The sequence below is a fragment of the Eublepharis macularius genome, chromosome 6 (genome assembly GCF_028583425.1).
Source record: "Eublepharis macularius isolate TG4126 chromosome 6, MPM_Emac_v1.0, whole genome shotgun sequence".
NCBI classification, from domain to species: Eukaryota; Metazoa; Chordata; class Lepidosauria; order Squamata; family Eublepharidae; genus Eublepharis; species Eublepharis macularius.
The window spans coordinates 76,113,511-76,135,429 of NC_072795.1; the positions used below are offsets into that span (position 1 = coordinate 76,113,511).

The 21,919-nt window shown below is 39.9% G+C and overlaps 1 protein-coding gene across 1 annotated transcript in view; it reads right to left on the reverse strand.

The window, feature by feature from the left end:
• Positions 1–1,551: 1,551 nt before the first annotated feature.
• The window catches only part of LOC129332688 (guanylate cyclase 2G-like), a 95,639-nt gene continuing 75,271 nt past the window's right edge, over positions 1,552–21,919 (reverse strand). The window contains exons 16-23 of the mRNA XM_054983918.1: positions 21,628–21,805; positions 20,205–20,345; positions 16,928–17,120; positions 15,496–15,670; positions 7,369–7,467; positions 6,287–6,378; positions 3,049–3,156; positions 1,552–1,608 (exon numbers count right to left, since the gene is read on the reverse strand). Of these exons, the coding sequence (XP_054839893.1) occupies positions 1,582–1,608; positions 3,049–3,156; positions 6,287–6,378; positions 7,369–7,467; positions 15,496–15,670; positions 16,928–17,120; positions 20,205–20,345; positions 21,628–21,805 (1,013 nt within the window). The 3' untranslated portion in view covers positions 1,552–1,581. The remainder of the gene's footprint in view (positions 1,609–3,048; positions 3,157–6,286; positions 6,379–7,368; positions 7,468–15,495; positions 15,671–16,927; positions 17,121–20,204; positions 20,346–21,627; positions 21,806–21,919) is intronic.

The following is a 21,919-nucleotide window of genomic DNA, read 5'->3' on the forward strand; positions in this document are numbered from 1 at the left end:
CAGTATATATCCTGGACTCAATGGACCTTTGATCTGATTCTTTGGGAGGGGTACTTATTTTCTTATAAACATTGACAAGGAGGTTGAAATTTCAGTTTTTAAAAATTAATTCAATTTCAATTAAAAAATTCCTCAGCATTATATTGATCTAGTGAATCATGGCTCCTTTTTTCTTTTCGACAATGCAGTCTGCAAGTTCTGACATTCTAAAAAGTAATTTTAAAGAATTTTAAAACCTAATATTGGTTCGGTCTTTTCAAATGCATATCATATCCCTGAACTCACTTGAAAGAGTTCATCTGAATGATGCACCAAATGGGTTCATTGAATGTAAACCTATTTAAATCCTGTATCCTTCAGAGAAACTTACTCCCTAGTAACAATGGTCAACATCGCAACTTTAGCTTGAGAGGCTGTGAGTGGTGTGGAATGACATCTCTAGCCATGTTTTTTTAAATACACTTCCAGTGATTTAAAGTTTTTACCTTGTGTTTAGCAGTGTAAATAATGAACACCCAAGTGAGACCACCCAAAGAGTTAACAATGCATTTTTTGGCCTTGAAGGCTCCTTCACATATTACATGATAAAAAGGCAATAGCTGCATGCAAGAGACACATATCTGCAGAAGTATGCTTCTACATTGATACCTTGGAGAAATGGGATTTTGTTTGGTTCCTTTCAAATGCTTTGTCATCATATAACTTGTGAAGTACATTATTCAGAGGTAAAGACTTATACAAGAAAAGGTAATGTTTAAGGTAATGGAACTTGCTTCTAGGGGCACTTTTTCAAATTTTGCATTGCATATTTGGATTTATCATTTGATTGTCTAAAATCTAGACTTTCAGCAACTCCAATGAGTGAAGCAAGTAAGGCTTTAATAAAAATTAAAAAGGCCTTTGAGAATTTCCTAGTTAATGTTCTTGATTTCTCCTGTGGATATCAAATTCCACTGTGGAGAAATAATCCTCCTACAAAGTATCCACGTGCCCACAGGAGCCTAAATGCACCTTTGGGTTCCCACACTCTGTCTTTCATTTGAAAATGTAAAGGAGGAAGCATTTATCTTTGATATTGCACCACAATGATTATGACCATAAAATAACTCCCATTTATCTGGGCCTAAGACTAAGTATTCTGGGTGATTCTAGCTTTTTGTTTCTGATCTAATAATGGGACCATGAATATCCCCTGCCCTCCCCCCAAAAGCAACACCTTCACTGGGCTAAGGTCCAAGTGCAAAAGTACAAAAGTGACTTTATTTTCTAAAAACATCTTGGAGAACTTATTGGAGATAATATGAACTCCAAATCTGTTATTATGTGTCTTCACATCTGAGGCCATTTAGGTTGCCAGCATGGGATTTTTTTTCTTAGAATGCAATGGTAGCAAAAAGATTTCAGTTCATTCTGTTGACAACATCTTATCCGGCTACTGGAATATATAACTTCTGTACTCTCACAGTAGTGGGAAAATCACTAGTCTCTCTGTTGCTTGGGATATTCATATTGGGAAACAAAATAGCATTCAAATAGACATAATATCATGTTGTATGCAAGTGCCTCCATTTTGCACTGCAATCAGTAGTACATGGAAGCTGCACCTTTCTGGTAACAAGAAGAGAGTGAAAATTAGCATCAACAACTGTCAGTATTCCGAAGGATCAGCTCAGTGTATTTAATAAATATGAGCTAAAACAGTACTCTATTAAGACATTCATGCCCCTGTGGAAGTTGGCCCTTCTTACAAGAACTGGACTTTCATAGGTTTTGCAACAGCAATTGAAAAAGGTGGGGAGTAGAGCTATGGATAGGTATTCTGTGCATATTTCATATGCTCTGTGGGAAGGACAGGCTAGTTTAAGATATCCAAAAGTCATTACATTAGTCGTCAGACATTACAATGGTCTTCAGACAGGATGACAAGCAAATTCATGAGAAGAATGCATGATGCAAATCTGGCAATAACACTGCAAGATAAGAGCTGTTTTTAAAGTCTTCATCTCCCTTTGTTTGAATCTATTGCTTTCTAAACCAGATTTTAAAAAAATGTAAACCTGAATTCAAAGAGTATAACTTGTGTTATCTCTATGTGTTACATCCCCATTTATATTAGAGACCTCTTTTTATTGCAGATGAATTTCATGTGCCACTTTCCTAACTTAAGCAAAAGCATCTGAATATGTGGATATGAGTGTGGGATTAAAATGTTTAGGCACTTAAAAAGACATCAGCTTGGATCCTATAACTTTATTCTGCGAATGTTTCTCTCTGGGCACTATGGAAGTAGTCCTCACTGCAGACCTTGCTTCCTATCACTTTAGGCACTCCAGAGGGTTCAATGAAAAGCCTAGTGTGAGAGAAAGCAAGCTCCACAGCAGAAGTCTTGCCCGCACAGTGCTTAAGACAAGGATGTGTGGAGCAAAGATATAGCTTCCAAATCAGAATTGCACAATGTATTCAGCAGGCACTTTGTTTATACATGGTTTAGTGGCATAGCCTATGCTTTGCATGCAGCGGATCCCAGATTTAATACCAGGGATCTCTTGGAGATCTGCTGTGAGTCAGAAAATACTGAACTAAATGGACCTATAGACCTAAGGCAGCTTCAGATGTTCATAGAACATTATGGTTCAGTTTTTAAATAATTTTCACCTAGTCATCTCTTGAATGGGGAATGAACAGAACTGGAGAGAGGAGTTAACAAATGGCATGAAGCCCCAAAAGAACACGGAGGTAAAAGAGGATTAAATTGTGTAAGCAAAGATTACATTGGGAGCTTGATAACTACAAAGAAGACATTAATGTGAAATGAAGGGAAATTGTGGAGAAGGCCAAAGCTATCTCCAGGCATTAATCCAATTAAGTAACATAGCAACATACTTTCAGACTCCAATATTACATAGTATGCTACAATGGGAAAGTGCTTTAAATTCTTACAGATTGTATCTAAAGAGATGTCACATTTCTTTGTATCATCCACATCAATGGACTTAGAAATATCCCTGGCATTATTTTCTTACATACAGCACTCAGTTATAGTCCTACCTCCTCATATCTTCTTGGGACCCTTTCTACATCACAGTAGAATTCTGGTAAAGGCATGTTAAGTCCAGCTTTACCTTTCAGCCAAAAAGTCTGTTGCTGTCCTTTGCCCTGTCAATCAGCAAGAATAATATGAAACCAGGATTGCATCATGTAACAAGAAAAAAAACTTTCTAAACCTGCTGAGTGAAAAAGGCTGATATATAGAAATATTTGAAGTTAAAAAATGGGATAAATTGTTTATCTAAGATGGAAACAAAGACTTACAGTTTGGGCATATAATGTTAAAAATAATTAAGGATGTACTGCTTAGAATAATGGAGAATATATATTTGTTTTAGATAGAGGAAGCTAATAAAAGTAAGGGAAAGGGGACAAAGGGTTGGAAAGCTGTTGGAAGTCAACAAAAAGGGGGGAAGGGGAGGGGGTTAGAGATGAAAAAATTGGGGAAAATTGAATGTAAATGTAAAAATAATGGATTCTAACCCAATAAAAAACTTTTTCAAAAAAAAAAAGAAAAAGGCTGATTGCGCACACATTGGATAATGCACTTTATCAATCATTTGAGGTGGATTTTTTGTTCCGCACACAAAAAAATCCATTCCAAATGATCTATAAAGAGGATTGGAAGTGCATTATCCAATATGTGCGGAATCACTCAGAGTCTGTTATAATAGAAGAAAGCAGTCATTTCAAAGAAAACGGTAAAGATGTATTATTACAGAATTTATACATCTCTTTTTGAGACCTTTTCAAGGTAGTTCACAACATGAAAATAATATAATACAATAAAAAACAAAGAATGATGGGTATTAAAACAAGCATTAAAAACAGCCAGAGTATAAAATAATATTCAGCAGCCTAAAATGATAGTTCTTGCTAGTCTCACACCATAAAAACAAATGAAATCCCAGTCCTGAATAAAACAAATGTTCTGGCCTAGTATCTGAAGGGCAGCAAGGTGGACACTAGGTGAGTCTCAAAGCACTGTCATTCTAAAGGCAAGAACTTAGTAATAGAGAAATGGTGTTTTGGAGTGCTGGGCATCCTGGAGTTTGCTACCTTTTCTCTAAGTATCCAGACTTTTGCTTCAGGAAGTTATCGTGAGAGTCAAGTTATAAGTCTTCTCCTTTCAGCTATTAGGACCACACTGAGAGCGTTAGGTCTGACCATTGGAGGTTTCTCTATCTTTCCCATTCTTAGGTTGATCCTTCATGTTCCAGAGAACCTTCAGGCTTCTTTCAGAATGAGCAAGATAATGCCCATAGTGGAAACCATTTTTCCCCACAACCAGAGTATCAATGGATGCCACAGAAGTAGCCTCTGCTTTCACTAAAGGTGAAAATAGTGGGCAAAAAGAACTTGTGCAATTTTCCATTTGCCCAGCATCTCATTCAAACAGTGCTTTATGAATGTGCTGTAGTTGCATATGCTACATTAACACACTACTAGTGCAATGATTGCAACATGCAAGTTGTACAGGCTATGAATCTCTGGTATGCTAGAGATGCTCATGAAGCAGCTGAGAACCCAGCTTAAATTAGGTGCTGGGCACAAGCAAGGTCACTTTTGGAGGTTCTTGACCATTAGAAAATGGTTTAAATCAGGCTGTGTGGAAAGGAACCAGTAAAGGCAGGTTGACTAGAGATGCTTGATCTGCTGAAGCCTTTTGGAATGCTACAGAAAGTTTTCAAACACAAAAGAAACACTAAGGACGTTTTCAGAATGTCAGGCTTGGGACTCAACCATCACATGCTTAGTGTCAAAGAACTCCCCCCTACTGAAGTAACTATGGGACTGACTAGAAATCTGAATCCCAGACATGTGTGGCAGTGAGCTGAGCAGTGATGTTATCTCAGGATGAGTTTATTATCTGCACTTTGGATTGCCCTGATCAAGGAGTGACAAAATATTTAGCCTTTGTATTAAAGAAAAAAGTTCCAGTTCCTAGACACTAAATACTATTTTGCAAAAAGGAATATTAATAAATTTACAACTGTGTATAGAGAACAAAGCTTTGCCTACAAGTACTTCATGAAATGACTATTGCATGGTGAGCATGGACATTGCAGAACAAATGAAAAAAAACTAGAATGTCAAAGAGTGGGACATGATGCTTAGGAATGGGTCCATTTGTGCCCATGAGATTGGTGGCTTCCTCCTTGGATGGGCTATGCTTAGAGTAAAGAATGCTTCTAGACATTAAGAGTGATAGAGGAGAATGAGTCTTTGCAGCAGCCTCAGGGAGGTCCTGCTAATGCCTATACATTACAAGATGATGTTTGGGGTTCAAAATGGAACCAGAGAAGTTTCAGTAATGATGTTGCAGGCAACAGCCAATAGATGCTCATGACATTTGCAAATCTACATTCTGCCAACACTAATAATATCAACACATGGGATGGCTGATGAATTTGTTTCAAGAGCAAAGATGAGAACTTCTAGTGCCTAGAAAATGCAGTATCTCTACAAGAGAAGCCCAATCTGCAAGTAACACATCTGGATCACGTAAAGAAAATGTACAGCGAATGTGCTAAAGACCGTTCAAGCACACAATGTAAACCACTGAGCTTTGATATGTGCACATTTGATAAATGCATGGTGGGAGGAAGGGTCATTGATTTTTACAGAGGGCCCCAAACATGTTATTTTCCCAGTACCTGACTAACAAACAATTTTGAAATTAAAAGCTGTCCTTGATTAAGAGTGTCGGACTCTAATCTGGAGAACTGGGTTTGATTCCCCACTCTTCTGCTTGAAGCCAGCTGGGTGACCTTGGGTCAGTCACAGCTTCTAGGAGCTCTCTCAGCCCCACCCACCTCACAGGATGTTTTGTCATGGGGATAATAATAACATACTTTGTAAACCACTCTAAGTGGGCATTAAGATGTCCTGAAGGGCAGTATATAAATCGAATGTTGTTGTTGTTATTGCAACACTTTGTACAAAGGTGCATTATTGGAAGACCTCTCCATAAAACACTCCTCTTTGGCTTGCTAAATTCTCCATTAACATTCCTGCAGTATACAAGCTCCTTGCTTGTAGCAGAAGGTTGCCTGAACTGGAATTTTTACACCATATGGTGAGGCAAGGATGGTCTCGCTTTTGTGCTGAGAGTTAGATTAGATTAGATTAGATTAGATTAGATTAGATTAGATTAGATTAGATTAGATTAGATTAGATTAGATTAGATTAGATTAGATTAGATTAGTGTTTTTTTTCAACTCTCTAAAAGCCATACCTTTATTCTTATGGTCCCTCTTTCTTGCAAATAATAACCTCCAATTGACTGAAGAGTTTTTGCTGTGATCATAGAGACATGGATTTGGAGGGCTACAAAAAGAAAAGAATTGTGTATTAACTACCTATACCAGGAAGGAAAAGTCCAGTTTTTAAAAAAATGTTCTCGTATTAGAAGACTGCAGTGAGCTAGAAGAAAAAGGCCCATTTCATAGCTTTTGTATCTATTTAGTATTTAACTAAATAGTAATATCCTGCTGTTCTCCCCAATAATACCTAAAGCAGCTTATATCAACCTGCCCCCTCCATTTTATCCTCATGTCAACATTGTGAGGCATATGAGATTGGGGCGGCGGGGGGGGGGGGGGGCTCAAGCAGCCCAGTGAGCTTCAGTGGCATAGTGGGGATCTGAACTTGGGTCTCCCAGTCCTAGACTATAACTACTATGCCCTGTTCACTGTATTGGAAGCTGCTAAATTAGGGACAACCTCTCAAATGCAACGGGAGACACAGTGCTCTAAGTTATTCAATGGCAATCAGCAGCTGAAAGTCCCTGAGACAAATCCAAGCCCCCTGGGTATAGCATGTGTCTCTGCTCTTCCCCACTCCCACAACTGCGAGTCCAGAGGCAAGAGTGATGTACACAGAGAGGATTATAGTTATGAACATAAGATTGTCAAAACAGCCAGCAATTCAAAGATGAAAATAGGGGCATACTTGTGCATATGTAATCTTTATTTGTATGCTGAGGATCACTGCCCAATGGCCTCCCTTCAGTATTACTCTTCTTCAGCTGCTGTGCTGAAATCAGCTACCCTGAACTTGTTGCCAAAGTAGGATGTGTGTGTGTGTGTGTGTGTGCGTGCACCTGGAAGCCATAGGCGTGTCATCTGCACGTATTAATGTGCATGTGCCCTGGAGTCAAGTTGCATCTGCTCCTTTTCCAGACATCTAATCTTTAATATCTTACTCTGTTCAGGTTGCTGCTAGCCCTATTTCATCTCATGATCTGAGCTCTCTCCTTCCACTTGGAGAAGTGTTTACCTTGTCTGTTACCCCTTTTAAAAAATGCATAGGACATACGTAAGCTGGTGCTTTCCATCCTTGAAGCTGTATTCACAGTGTCACCGAACAGGCAGTATCGTGGCCTTGTGATCCCTACTACTCCTGCCACAACAGGACCTACAGTAACAAAGAAAGCATCAAGGAAGACACCAGCCACAAAGACAAATGAAATGCAATATCCCCACCAACAAGCTGTACTTCTTTCTAAGAAGTATAAATGAACATTTGATGCAGTCTCAGAATCAAAATAGGCATGAGGTAGGATCATGCAAATCTGTCTCAAGTTAAGGCAGTTGCAAAAAAATGCTTACTACAACCTCACTGTAGCCTGGGAGACGGCTTCTTACCTCAACACGGCCAACCTAGCCACCTGGATCCATGCTATGGTAACATCAGAACTTGACTATTGTAATGCACTATACATTGGTCTCCATCTAAGTTAACTAGGAGGCTCCAATTGGTGCAAAATGCTGCAGCTCGACTGTTAGCAGGAGCAAGTAGAAGCATGAACATCAATCCCATCCTACAGTCACTCCATTAGCTACCTATCAGTTACCATGCTCAATTCAAGGTACTGGTTATTACATACAAAGCTCTTCAAGGCCTTGGCCCAGCATACCTATGAGATCGCCTCACTCCTTCTGTCCCTCCATGGCAGTTTCGTTCATCTGAACAGGGTCTCTTGCAGTTGCCACCCTGCACATGGGTGAAATCAACAGCAGCCCGCACATGGGCTTTCTCTGTGGTAGCCCCCACCCTATGGAACAGTCTGCCTGAGGAGGTCAGGAGAGCCCCTACTCTCCTGGCTTTCCGCAAATGGTGCAAAACTGAATTTTTTCTGGGGCTGCCCTTGGCCATCTACTATGCCCATATACGGACTCCCAATATTTGTTTAAACAGCCTGCTCCTGACTTTTAAAAATTATTATTGATTTTATGGTTTTGTGACTTTTAATGTATTTTTTGAATGTTGTTAGCCACCCTGAGCCCATCTGTGGGGAGGACGGGGTATAAATCAAATCAAATAAATAAATAAATAAATAATTCAAAAAGATAAGATAAGAGGGAAGTATTATATAGGTAAGTCTCCCATCTAAGATGGGTAATGGGAGACCAAGATAAGTATTTTATAGGGAGGGGTCCCAAATGCTTCACTAATGAGCTAGGGACCATAGACTTCACCACTACGTTGAAGTCACTGCATTGTCTTGCATATTATCTGTTGCTCAAATATGTACTCTTATACTACCTGTACTTCATGTTTATCTAATGTCAGTGCTAGAATTGATTATGTTCTATTTCAGCAATTCTTCAACTCTGTATTGGATCCCTGCTAATGCTACGTCTTTGTAAAATCCTATGACATTGTTGTGAAAATGTCCTTAACACTGTATAAAAATGTCCTTGATACTGTATAGAAACATTCCTGGTACTGATTGTACTAATCTCACGCTATGTAATCCGCCTTGAGTCTCATTGAGAAAGGCGGACTCTGAATGACATAAAATAAATAAATAAATAAATTAGAGGCACTTTCCTTCAGTGAAAGGAGACTTCTGGATGCAAGATGCTCAGGCATTCTTCTTTCCTCTGGTAGAAAAGATATGCAGGACTGAAATGTGTATGTTCATTCCCCTTTACTGTAAATGTGTCTGTGTCTGTCTGTCTGTCTCTGTGTCTGTCTCTGTGTCTGTCGTTATCGTTGTCGGTGTCGGTGTCTGTCTGTCTGGTGATTCAGTCTGCATTTTCCTACTCCAGGCAGATTTCCTGTTCTCTGCTTTGACTCATTGAAACTGTTTGCCTTGAAAAATATGGGCAAAATGATATGCATTTTATTTATTCTCTGTTTTTAGAAGACCAAAGCTTGGTTAAACACAGACTACTTAAGCTACAGTATAAGTGTGCAATCCCATGCATGCTTACCTGGGAATAAATCTTCTTGGACTCAGTAGGACTTAATTCTGAATAATTAAGTAAATGTGATCACACTTAATTTTGCCTGTCATATACAGCCCTTGACACGTGATGCATAACTGTGCTTTAATTTCTAGTTAAACCATGATGATGGAGAGTGCCCTTAAGTCAGAGCTGACTTCAGCAACCCCTGGTAGGGTTTTCATGGCAAGAGACTAACAGAGGTGGTTTGCCATTGTCTGCCTCTGCAACCCTGGTCTTTATTGGAGGTCTCCCATCCAATTACTTACCAAGGCCAACCCTGCTTAGCTTCTGAGATCTGATGAGATCATGCTAACCTGGGCTATCCAGATAAGGGCAGGTAAACCATAGCATCACAGAAAGTAGAAGATATAATCAGGTAAATCTGATTTTCTAATATCATTTCTAGGTCAGGTGAATGAAATGAAACCCAAAATTAAAAAAGTAATGTTTAAAAACCAAGGCCAATTCAATCAGGTTTAAAAATATAAGAAGAGCCTGCTAGATCAGACCAATGACCCATCTAGTGCAGCATCCTGTTTCATGTAGCAGCCAACCAGTTGCCCTGGAGGACCAAACAAATAAGACATAGGCCTTACTTTGCCTTGCTTTGTATTGCCTCCTAGCAATGGATTTCAGTGGTTTGCTGCCCCTGCATATGTAGGCTTTCTTGCCTTATCATGGCTAGTAGTCATTGATGGCCCTCTCCTCCATAAACATATCTAACACCCTTTAATGCTATCTATGCTTGTGGCCATTCACTGGCAGTGAATTCTATAGTTTAACTGCTCATTAAGTAAAGAAATATTTCCTTTTGTTTGTTCCAAACCTGTTTTCCAACAATTTCATTGGGTGTTGCAGAGTTCCACTCTCCCCTTGCATAATTTTATAAATTTCTATAATGCCATCCCCCATCCATCTTTTTTCTAGACTGAAAAGTCCCAGATTGAAAAGTCCCTTTCCTGTAAGGAAAGGTGCTCCAACCCCTTGATCATCTTGATTGCCCTCTTCTCTACTTTTTCCAGCTCTGCAATGTCCTTTTTGAGATACCAGAACTACACATGGTGTTCTAAATGAGGCTGCATCATAGCTCTCTACAAGGGTATTACAATATTGACCATTTTATTTTCAGTTCTTTTTAAAACAATTTTTAGTATGGAGTTTACCTTTTTCACTAATAGTTTGTTCTGCTTCCCAAAGATCAACCCCCTGAACACTATACACATGTGACTGACATGTCCATATAATGAATGTATGTAATAAGGTAGCAGGATTAAGCCTGCTGGCTCTGTCTCCAATCTTATGCATGTTCTGCATAGCTCCAGAAAACATTTATGCATGAAAGAAGTGTACAAACCCAACACAGGATCCCTGCTTGTGCATACAAAGCCTGGCTGGGAATATAATTTTCACACATATAGATTCTTATAGAAGTAACACTGAAAATCAGTAGGAAGGAAGTAGAGTCAGAAAGTAGATATGTTGTACTCTCCCCATAAATGCCTTTGTTGTACTAGTATGTATAGTCTTATAATCCTGGAAAAGCAATACAGTTGGCAGCTATTATAGTAGGGGTGTGCACGCAGAAAAAAAAAATCAGGTTTCCTGCTTTGGGTTTATCCGAAGCAGGAAAAAAATCCGGAATAACCCTAAACCTGAAGGAGCAAGCCACTTTGGGTTCTGGTATTTAAGCTGCTTCGGAATGCTCTGTAAATATTTGGAGCATACAAATCTGCACTTCCCGCAGGCTTTTCCATCTGATGGGAGGGGGAAGAGGGAGTTCCCTCTTCCCCCCTCCTACTGGGTGAAAAAGCCCAGTGGAGTTTTGAAAGCTCAAAGCAGCCCTGAAAAGAATTGATTTGAGCTTTTAAAACTTCCAGGCTGGCTTTTTCATCCAATGGGAGGAAGAGGGAAGTCCCTCTTCCCCCTCCCGCTGGGTGAAAAAGCTGGGGTGGAATTTTAAAAGCTCAAAGCAGCCCTGAAAAGAGCTGATTTGAGTTTTTAAAACTTCCAGGCTGGCTTTTTCATCCAATGGGAGAGGAGAAGAGACAACTCCCTCTTCTCCCCTCCCATCAGGTAAAAAAGAGGTCGGGGAGCTTTGAAAGCAGCAGCAACACTTTTCTTGCCCTGGTTTGCAAACGGCAAGGTAAGTGCTGCTGTTCTACGCAAAGCTTCCCGAAGTGTTCCGAAATGCTTCGGAAAGCTTTGCTTCGGGATTCCCTAATCAGCTCAGCAATGCTGGGGCCGATTCAGGAACCCCAGATCTATACAAATAGATTCCAATTTGGTTAAAAATCCGAATGGGAAACCTGAAGCACACACCCCTATATTATAGTACTGATAGCATGGGGTGATAGGTTGGTAAATCTGACTGATAGGTTGGTAAAATCTGGCACAGTTAGGTAATATTTCAGTAGGAATGTTTTGTTTTATGTTACATCTGGGCTATCTTACACAAATGACACAGACACAGTACCAAATAAGCTTCTAGTGCTGGCTTCCTTTCAAATTAATCACAACACCTAACAGGATAACTATTTCCTCATAACATAATGGGGAGGAGCCCTTAGTCATGGTCTCATTCATGCCAAATCTTGATTTGTAGCATGAGAATTAGATGTATGATAAGCATGGCAGCAGAAGACTGCCTGCTGTTGTATGTATGTAACATAGGGGTGTATCTGTCCTAGCAAAAAAAAAAGGCAATATATAGGTCACAGAAGTAATCCACATGTTTCATATAACTATGCTGCTCCCAGGTCCGGCACCAAAGATAGATGTGTCGTGAATGCTATCTTGTAGCTCTTTTATCTGATACCTGTTAGAGAAGTTGTTTACAAAAAGTAAGCTTAGTTTCTCTGCTTCTTTCAATATACTACTTCTTTGTTTGGACCACAGGAAAAGCTGCCCTAATGCTTTTACTTGATACAGCAGCAAAATCATGATTAGTAGAAACCATCTCAGCAAGTTCAACTTGTGCAGTTCATTAAGCTGCATATATACATCTTCCAAGTTCAGGAACAGGGCACAAAGCAAACTCAGATAAATGGGTATAGATATAAATACTCTGATGAAGGATATGTGATTATACATAGTGATGATATTTCATTGGCATTCGATCCATGTATCTACCTATAATTTCATTGTAATCTCAGCACATCATCTTTAATTTAAGTACATTTTTATCCTTCCTCCAAGGAGTTCAGGGTTATGTACACGGTTCTCTCCGCTTCCATTTTATCTTTATAACAATCCTGCGATGTGGTTGAGGCTGTGACTGTCCCAAGGTCACCCAGTCAGCTTCCATGGCACATTGGGATTTGAACCTGGGCATCTCAGGTCCCAGTCCAGTACTCTAATCATCATTCATGACCTATTGTCTTATGACTGTTGTAAATGACTATGGAAATGTTCCTTTATAACGAAATTCCGAAGGGGCATGGCTTCGGCTCCGAGGGTGAAGGAAGCAAAGAAAGTTAGCTCCGTCCCTCCCCACCCTAAAGCCTCAAAATAAAATGTCATAACAGAACTTAAAAGCAAATAAAGAAAGGAATATGAGCAAACAAAACACTGAGAAGAAAAAAATGAAGGCAAACGCTTCAAAAAACCTTCAGGAATTCTTCCTAGCCTTGCAGCAAGCAGCGGGGAAGAAAACTGCGACATCCAAAATGGCTGCTGAATACAGCGAGGGTAAGAATAACTATCCATCTTATCTAGCTCAGCAGACCCTATGCTAGCCAGAATGCTTGCTCAATTGGAGCAACAAATTATGAATAAAGTCTCAACTATTCTTCAACCCTTTGAGGAACAACTTGCTGAAATAAAATCAGCCATAGACAAAGTAGCACAAAAGCCTAATCGTGCCCTTATATTAACCAATTCACTGTGATTTGAAATAGCTGTTTTACAACAAGAAAATAAACAGCTACAAGAAAGACTTTTACAACTGGAAATCCAGACAAAACAATCTAACCTTAAATTCAGAAATTTTGATGAGAAGATATCTGATAATACAGATCTATCCTCTTTTTTAGAATCGTGGCTGTAACAGCATTTACAACTTGAAAAGGGAGCAACCCCTATAATCACCAAGGCTTTTCACCTGGGATTACAAAATAATCCAAAATATAATAAACCAAGAGATATATTAGCCACAATCCCAGACTGGAAGACAAGGAGTAAAATACTAGAAATTGCAAGAAATAAAGGATCAATCCCCTACAAAGGGATAAATATTCAAATACTTACAGGCTCGCCATCCACAATATTAAAGAAAAGAAAATAACTCAGATTTACAACAGAAGCATTGAGAAAAGCCCAAATAAAATATAAATGGACTAATTATACACATCTTCAAGTCAAAATACAAGATACAATCCACCAAGTTTTAGATCAGGAAACTGGAAAGACATTACTGCAAGACCTTGGCATTGAGACTTTTTCAATCAGAGATAGAATATCACAGAAAAGAAAAACGCTCAGTCCTTTATCACCCTATAAGGAAAACAAGACCCAAGAGAGACATATTTAACAAGAAAGAAAAAACAGAATGAAATGTTAAAATCCAAGTTGATAGCAAACTAAAATAACCTGTAAAATGCTATCACTGTAAAATGCATATATTTAGTATCAGGCATGGGGTGGGGTGGGGTGGGGGCGGGAATGGAGCTCACAGACAGGGCCTCCAGTTATTTACAGTTCAAGTTGGTAGCAGTAGGCCAAATAGTCTATAGGGGGTTACTCTTGGGCTATAGAGAACTATTATTAAGCAACCTAACTAATCCAATTTAAATAGCACTATTTAGCAAAGTAACAGGAGACTGAGGGAGGGGGAGGGGAAGGGGGTTACTTTAGCAAGGTTTATAAGGGTTACAATGATGAAGATATATTAACATTGTTGGTTCTTCTATTAATATCTGTAATGGATGGATAAAAGGTTTGACTTCATAATAATACTTATACTTCATAATAATACTTATCCCCCCCGTGGAGGGGGGGGATTAAACCACGCCCCTATGTGAACATAGATGCTGCTGTCCGCGCTTAATTCTGTCCACACTTAATACAGCATACATTTGCTCTGGAAGAATCGTTGTATGGAACACCAAATCTATATTATGTGCTACTTTTAATTATTTATATGTAAATATACAACATTTATATATTTGCATAGTTATAATTGATTGGATGTAGTGTGTTAGATGTAATATTTTTAAAAAATTTTAATGGCATTTGATATTTGTATTTCTGTTATCCGCCCTGAGCCTGCGAAAGCAGGGAGGGCAGAATATAAATGTAATAAATTAAATTAAATTAAATTAAATTAATCATTATTATATATATTGAAAAAGTCTTCCTTAAACAGTATTTTTATTAATAATCTAATTATTATCAAAGTAGTTCAATCGTTTATGTTTATGCTATAAATCCTCTAGAATAAGGTTAAGATTTAAGTTATCATTTAGTATATCAACCTTTAATTGAAATCCAAGTTGAAACACTCATTTGTAAGAAAATTCATGGTTATAAGGGAATATAAATCATTGTTATTATGTAACAGAAAATTTCTTAGTTATCAGTGTTTAATGACTTTCTCTCAATATTGTAACTACGAATGTGCATAATTAAATACAAATTTGGAAAACTTAAAAAAAAGAAAAAAGAAATACCTCCTTGAAATCCACCTCACACACCCCAGAGCCAAAAAGAATCTAGGAGGTAATGTGGTGAAAAGGTTCATTTTGAACCCTAATAATAAGTTCCTTGGTCTGAGACATCACCTAGAAACTAAAATAAGAACGATCACTGGTTGTAAAATTAATCAATTTTAACAAAGCAGCAGAAATTAACTGGAAAGTTCTCATGAGCTAGCTTAAAACAGAATCATCTTGCAAGGTAGCTCCAAGGATAAATTCTAGGAGCGTGCAGCAAAAAATTATTTGGTTTTATTCAGCTACAGATATCAGGAATACCATACATGTTCTGTATTCCTGATACTCAGGTCAGATGCTTTATTTGGATATGGTGTTATTCGAGAATTCCAAATGTATTCGGCCATTATTCCGTCAAGGGGTAGGGGTTCTTTCAAGCAAACTCCACCAAAATTGCAGGGAATCTAGTGAACAGTATGTGGGATGCCAAATTTCTACCTATGAAGACAATAAAAAAGATAGTTCTCAAACCAAATACAGAGGAAATTGATGCCCTTTACCTGTATGAATGCCTATACGCAGCCTCAATTTCTCATTGGGCATGTGCCCAATCTCGAAGGAGATCATAGCACTGAGAAAGTGCAAAGACATAGTAGCAATTTCTTCCACATGTTTGGTCCCATTGCGGATGGGGAGGCCGCTGGCAACCATATAGGCATCTCCAATTGTTTCAACCTATTAACAAATTAATCATTAGTGTTTACATAATTTGCATAATGAGAACAGAAAGTGTGCCAACAGGTGCAACAGAGATTAGAGCCAAAGCAATATTTTTCAGGTCCAGTACAAACTTATAAAAATGCACCCCCCCACACACACACACCAATATCACAATCTTTCAACCCATATAAACAATCTCATGAACCGTGAAAAAAGTTTGTCCTCGTTATGAAATTACTGTTACATATTTCTGAAAAAGTCCACTTTTGCAACTTTTGTTTAGCAAAAACACTCAGCTTGAGAGTATTACACATTTACTAACTATTTATTCTGTCAATGTCTTTTTTTTAAAGTCTAATGGGACAACATGGCTGCAAAGATTGGGCCAATTAATGTAAAGTTTTATTTTCCTGGCCTTTTTCATTGCAAAATCATGAATTAGCCTCCCAAAAACAATTTCTTTTGCAAGTATTCATTCAATAGACAAGATGACTAGGTGGCTTAACCCTTCATTCCTCATTGTAGAACATCTGAAGTTTTTGATGAGTGTTAAGTTGCTAAAACTTCTTTCAGCTCCCTGCATAGTCACTGGTAGTGTTCAAAGTATCCATAGGACTATACAAACTTCACTGAAAACTCAGACTCTATATTGAAATCATTTTCATCTTGATTTTAGTCACCTGTTACTGTATTGCTGCCAGACTGCAGAAAGGCCTTGAAAAACTGGAGTATAGATTGGTTTCCTTTAGTGTCCTATAGCACTGGCAAACATTTTACTAACTTGAACTAATTTTAGGGCCTATACAAAAGTTATGCATAGCCCTGCAAACATTTGGTATGGTAAAGTCTGCTCTTTTTTCCTTCTGACTCCCTGGACCATGTTACTTATAATTTGGATTAAATGGGCTAATCTTCTAGGAGCATTTAGGATGAGGGATAGAACTAGCTTTAACAAAACACACAACGTTCTCCATTTTTGTGATTTTTCTCTGTATGAAATGAAGTTATGCACATAGGTTTGCCAACAACAGGGATCAGTTCACCTGGAGAAAATGGTTGCTTTGGAAGGTGGACTTTATAGCATTATACCTCACTGAGGTTCCTGGCCTCCGCAGGCTCCATGCCCAAATCTCCAGGATCTTCCCAACCCAGAGTTGGCAACCCTAGATACACATGACATGGTCATAACCAGGCCTGGGATTAATAGCAATAAGTCTACAGTCCTTAACATCAGCCCCTTTTGTTCCCCACAATGAATACTATCTTCCTTACTTTGTAGACATCAAATGTTTCAATGATGTTGTCAAAGAGACTGTACAGGTCATTGAGGAGATTGACAACTTGCAGTGGAGAGCTGAGAGAACACAACTTGGTGAAGCCAACAATGTCCGAGAAAAAAATGGTGACAGAATCAAAGCTCTCTGGTTCCACTGATCTCCCAGCAACAAGCTGCTCCCCTATGAAGCTGGAACAAAAAAAAGGGGGCGGGGAGAGAAAATATCCTCCATCTATTCTGCGTCGCCTTAGAAGAAATTCACAGCTGGTTTTCAGAATACTTTTGTCATTTTGCAACTTTTTATAGATTCACAGTGCAATCCTGTGCAGAGTTACTGCAATTTAATCCCACTGAAATCAATGAATTTAGACTGGAATAACTCTGCATAGGACAGCAATGTTAATGACATGGCTCCAACCTTCTTTCAAGGAGAATGATTCTAGTCTAAAGAGCCTTCTCTTGGAAGATCCTAGCAAACAACATTAAATTGCAAAAGAAAAAGCCTATTTGAATATCATTCATTGTTCTCATACACCATAAAACTATAGCAACACTGGACAGAAAGACATTCTTATACAGAGAGAAGTGACGCTTGTCACAGCTGATTCCAAATCCATTTACCTCTTTAAAGTAACAGTGAATAGGCAAAAATACAGTGTCTCCAGAACAGTAATCACATATCTTAACACATTCATGCCCTCAGATCTGTGGTAAACAAGGACACTAGACAAATCTAATTCGTAGGCACTTGTCATATTATCACATTCATGAAGTAGGGAGGCGTTTAAATATTAAGACTATTAGAATTTTAATAATATTGTGTATTAATAATAATATTAATCTTAACAGTAAAGTAGGGGACCTGTAAGGATTCATAAGGATAGGGACATTCCATTCCCCCCTCCCCTACTAGTTCTTGAGGCCCCACTTTGATAAGTGGCAGCTTGGAAAGGAAGTGTGCACAATGAGCTTTCTGCTCCAAGTCTCCCCACTGGCCATCAACAGCTGAGTGATGGGCTTGGAACAGAAAGCACACCTCATGCATTTTCTACTCCAAGACTTGACCCCACCCCTCATCAGCTGGCTAGACAGGGGTGCTTAGAGAGAAAGCACTTCTGGTCTGCTTTATGTTTCAAGCCACCTCCAGCCACACTGCCAGTGAAAATCTCATGATATCATATATCGATTTCCAAACAGCATTGACACCAGATTCTTGTAATAACAATACATGTGATGTGGATTCCTCATCTGTATTAATACTATATTGATACACTGTGTCAGGTTCTGCCAAGGGTGCCACCCTGTGAGACGCCGGCATGCCTGACTTCAGCCTTGAAAGACCTTCAGGGAATATGAGGGATCCCGCTCTGTGGAAGGAGGGGGGTATACCTCACCCTCACAGTCCACTTGCAGGTCCCTTCAACGTGACATTGTCCTGGCTGCCTTCTATGACAGCTGTCCCCATCCAGCTGTTGGTCTTACTCCTCCTCCTCCTCTTCTTTCCTCCACCTCCTCTCTGCTGCACGCTCTCGCTCTCGCTCTCCCCTCCACCACACTCCTATACAACAACCCACCCCACCCTGTGGATGGATTCTCCTTATATCTTTCCCCCTATTCCCAGCTCCACCTGCCAGCCATGCCCCCCTCTGCACTCTAGCCACGGCCCTTGATGTCTCAGGCAGTCACACCTGTGATTGCTTCCTTGGGCAGCCTCACCTGCGCCTCCTTTGCTGGCTGCTGGGCTTTTCCTGCTAATTGCCTCAGGCAGCCCTACCTGTGGCTGTTTTGCTTTCAGCCCCACCTGGTTCTGGCTGATCCCTTCTAGCCTGCCTGCTGGTTGGGGCATGGCCCTGTGCTGCCTTTCCTCTACTGCCAGTAAGGTTGCTGGCTGGCTTGCTGCCCCTGCTTCCTGAGATTTCTCCCTCTGGTCTGGGCCCCTCCTGGCTGTCCTCACTCTCCCTGCCTGGTCTCTCAGCCTCCCAGGGAGGGTGGGGCTAGCTTGCTTCCACCTGTCCCGTCTAACCCTCTGAGGTTTGGGTGCTTTTTCCCCTCCCTCTGGTGCCAGTGGGCTCTGGCCCTGGGTGTCTGTTGGTGAGGCTGGGAACCTGTCTCCTGGCTGCCTCCTGTTCTCTCCTCCTGGTAAGCCCGGCAGCTGAGCCTCAGAGCCAAGCTACAAGTGACTTTTTTCAAGTGTAGGACACTTGATCGTTTTAGCAAGTTTTTCTGGGAACGGAAGTCCCAGTGTCCTTCCCCTCTCGGTTAGAATCGCTGCCTGAAGAGCCAGAGAAAGCTGGCTGCAAACCGTTCCTCCAGTCACAAGCCTGCTCTCAATGATCATTTGGGGGCAGACAGCTGCTACTTTCTCCCTGAGCATCCTGCTCCCAGGGAGCTGCTCTGGAGAAAGCCGCCCTTCCCTTGCTCCTGGAGAAAAACTGGAATGAGTGCAAGTTAGAGCAGCAGCAGATTCTTCCACTGTCGCTGCGGCTGGAGCTTCACTGACATGGTGGCTTTCTCCAGAGCAGCTCCCCGGGAGCAGGACGCCCAGGGAGAAAGTAGCAGCTGCCTGCCCCCAAACGATCGTTGAGAGCAGGCTTGTGGCTGGAGGAACGAATTTCAAAAGCTGCTGCTGCATCCAGCTTTCTCTGGCTCTTCAGGCAGCGATTCTAACAGAGAGGGGAAGGACACTGGGACTTCAGTTCCCAGGAAAACTTGCGAAAATGATCAAGTGCTGTCCATGTAAAAAAAGTCACTTGTAGCTTTGCTCTCAGACTCTGGACACACTGTATTCTTGAGGGTTCTTTTGGTAATTGTTAGTATGTGATAATTAAGCTTGCTAACCTCCAGGTGGGACCTGGAGATCTTCTAAAATGAGATCTCAAGGCTACAGAGATCAGTTCCCATGAAGAAAATGGCTGTTTTTGAGGATGAATTCTATGACCTTATATCCCCACTGAGGTCCCTCCTCTCCCCAAATTTCCAGGAATTTCCTGACACAAAGTCAGCAACCATAGTAACATATGTGTATAATTGTTCAATCTTTTCAAAGTGTACTTTATATTCTTGCCTTTATCACACAGTTCCTTTATTCTCATTAGTGAGATGTCATTCAGCATTTTATTGTTTGGGTTACAATGTCTGCATTGGGGGAGGAGTAGCACTACAATATATTCAGTCACACCTTTGTTCTTGAGGAGACCCTATTTTATAGCGTAAATCATTTTGGGACATTTTCTGCTAAAGGTGAACTTGGGGCCCTTGAAGGGTGTTTATTACCCAGGTAGCATGGCTGATAAAAGTTTTTCTGTCTTCTTCTTCTCGGCCACCAGCTGCGTTGTTCTGGCTTCAACCACTTCCTCCAGATGATTTGCATATTTTTCTAATTTATTCACCATGTTGTCCAAGATACTGAAATGACTTTGGGAAATTTCAGACAATAAACGTTGAAGAAAACAGTAGCCATCTACTCTTTCTACCAAAGAGCTTTGTACGGTTTCTAAGAGGAAACAGTGCAGAACCATTTTTCTGCACCTTGAGCTCATCAGTTTTTGTTTAAAATACCTATTGCATTGCATACAAACTGATAATCATGTGGGGAATCAGCCATTTATTCACTGTATTTTTCAATATTCTGGCAAACCAAGGACCATGGAACATGAGATATTTATATACTGATGACTTGTTGGCATTGGCAACAATACTCAGATATAAAATACTATGGGACTAACAAAATTTGTGGTAGGGTATGAGCTTTTGTGAGCTCATACCTTACGAAAAATTTTGTTAGTCTTACAGGTGCTACTGAACTTTTGCGCTTTTTTACTGGTACAGACAGACTAACATGGCTACGCATTTTGATAAAACACTCTCTTTTTTATCTTTGCCTTCTCCAAGGAACTCGGCAGCATCTGTTAACTCTCTCCTTCTTCTTATAATCTCAGAACAACTTTGTGAGGTATTCTAGACTGACAGAGGATGACTGTCCTAAGGTCATTCAGGGAGTTTCATGGCGTAAACAGGGGCTCAAACCCACGTCATACTAGTCCTAGTCCAATCATACCAGCTTTCCACAATACTGGCTGAACTGATTAGCATTGTAAATAATATTAAACTTTTGGCACCCTAAAGCCAATCTTTGCATACTATCATCTGATTAGAAAGCCACTGTGATGTAGTAGTTAAAGGGCCAGAGTAGGATCTAGGAGACTGTAGATCTAGGAGGATCTACGTTCAAATCCCCACTCTTCCATGGAAGATTGCTGGGTCGACTTGCATCAGTCACACACACCCAGCCTAACCTACATCACAGGGTTGTTGCAAGGATAAATGGAGGAGAGGAAAACAATGTAAGCCACTTTGAGTCCCCATTAGGGAGAAAGGCAGGGTATAAATGAAGTAAAATAAAAATAATAATAATTAAAATAAAATCAGGATTTCTTTCCCCCCATTTATTATTAGTTCCATTAACATTTACTGGTCAAGGAGGCAGGTATATGGTAATGCTAATGATTTGTATTTATTTATTATATTTACATCCTGCTTCCTTTTTATCACAGAACTCGTAATATACTAGTTTTATCCCATGTGCTACTTATGTTAAACCGTCAGTAAAAGAGTTTGACAAATAGATGAAAAGGCTAATATATTCACTTGACCAACAATCACACAGATGTGGTTCTACAAGTAGAAAAAGAGTCACCCTTCTGGACTGGCCTCTCTCAGCGCTCTCTTCACATAGCAGAATGGTGGCCTCCTCACTGGAGATTCATCCCAACATGCCCTCAGTAGTGCAATGATCCTTTCATTACATTTCTCTGCTGAAAGAAGAGGGCGTAGTGGAACAGGGCAGTTAGGATCCTTGATTCTCTTTATTATATCTGGAAGTAAGAAATGTTCAGATTTCAGAACATATTTTATTTCTAGTTCCTTTAACTTTTAAAATCTTTCTTCCTTTGGGTGGCGGGGCCTGTAATGCAATCCTAAGAACACTA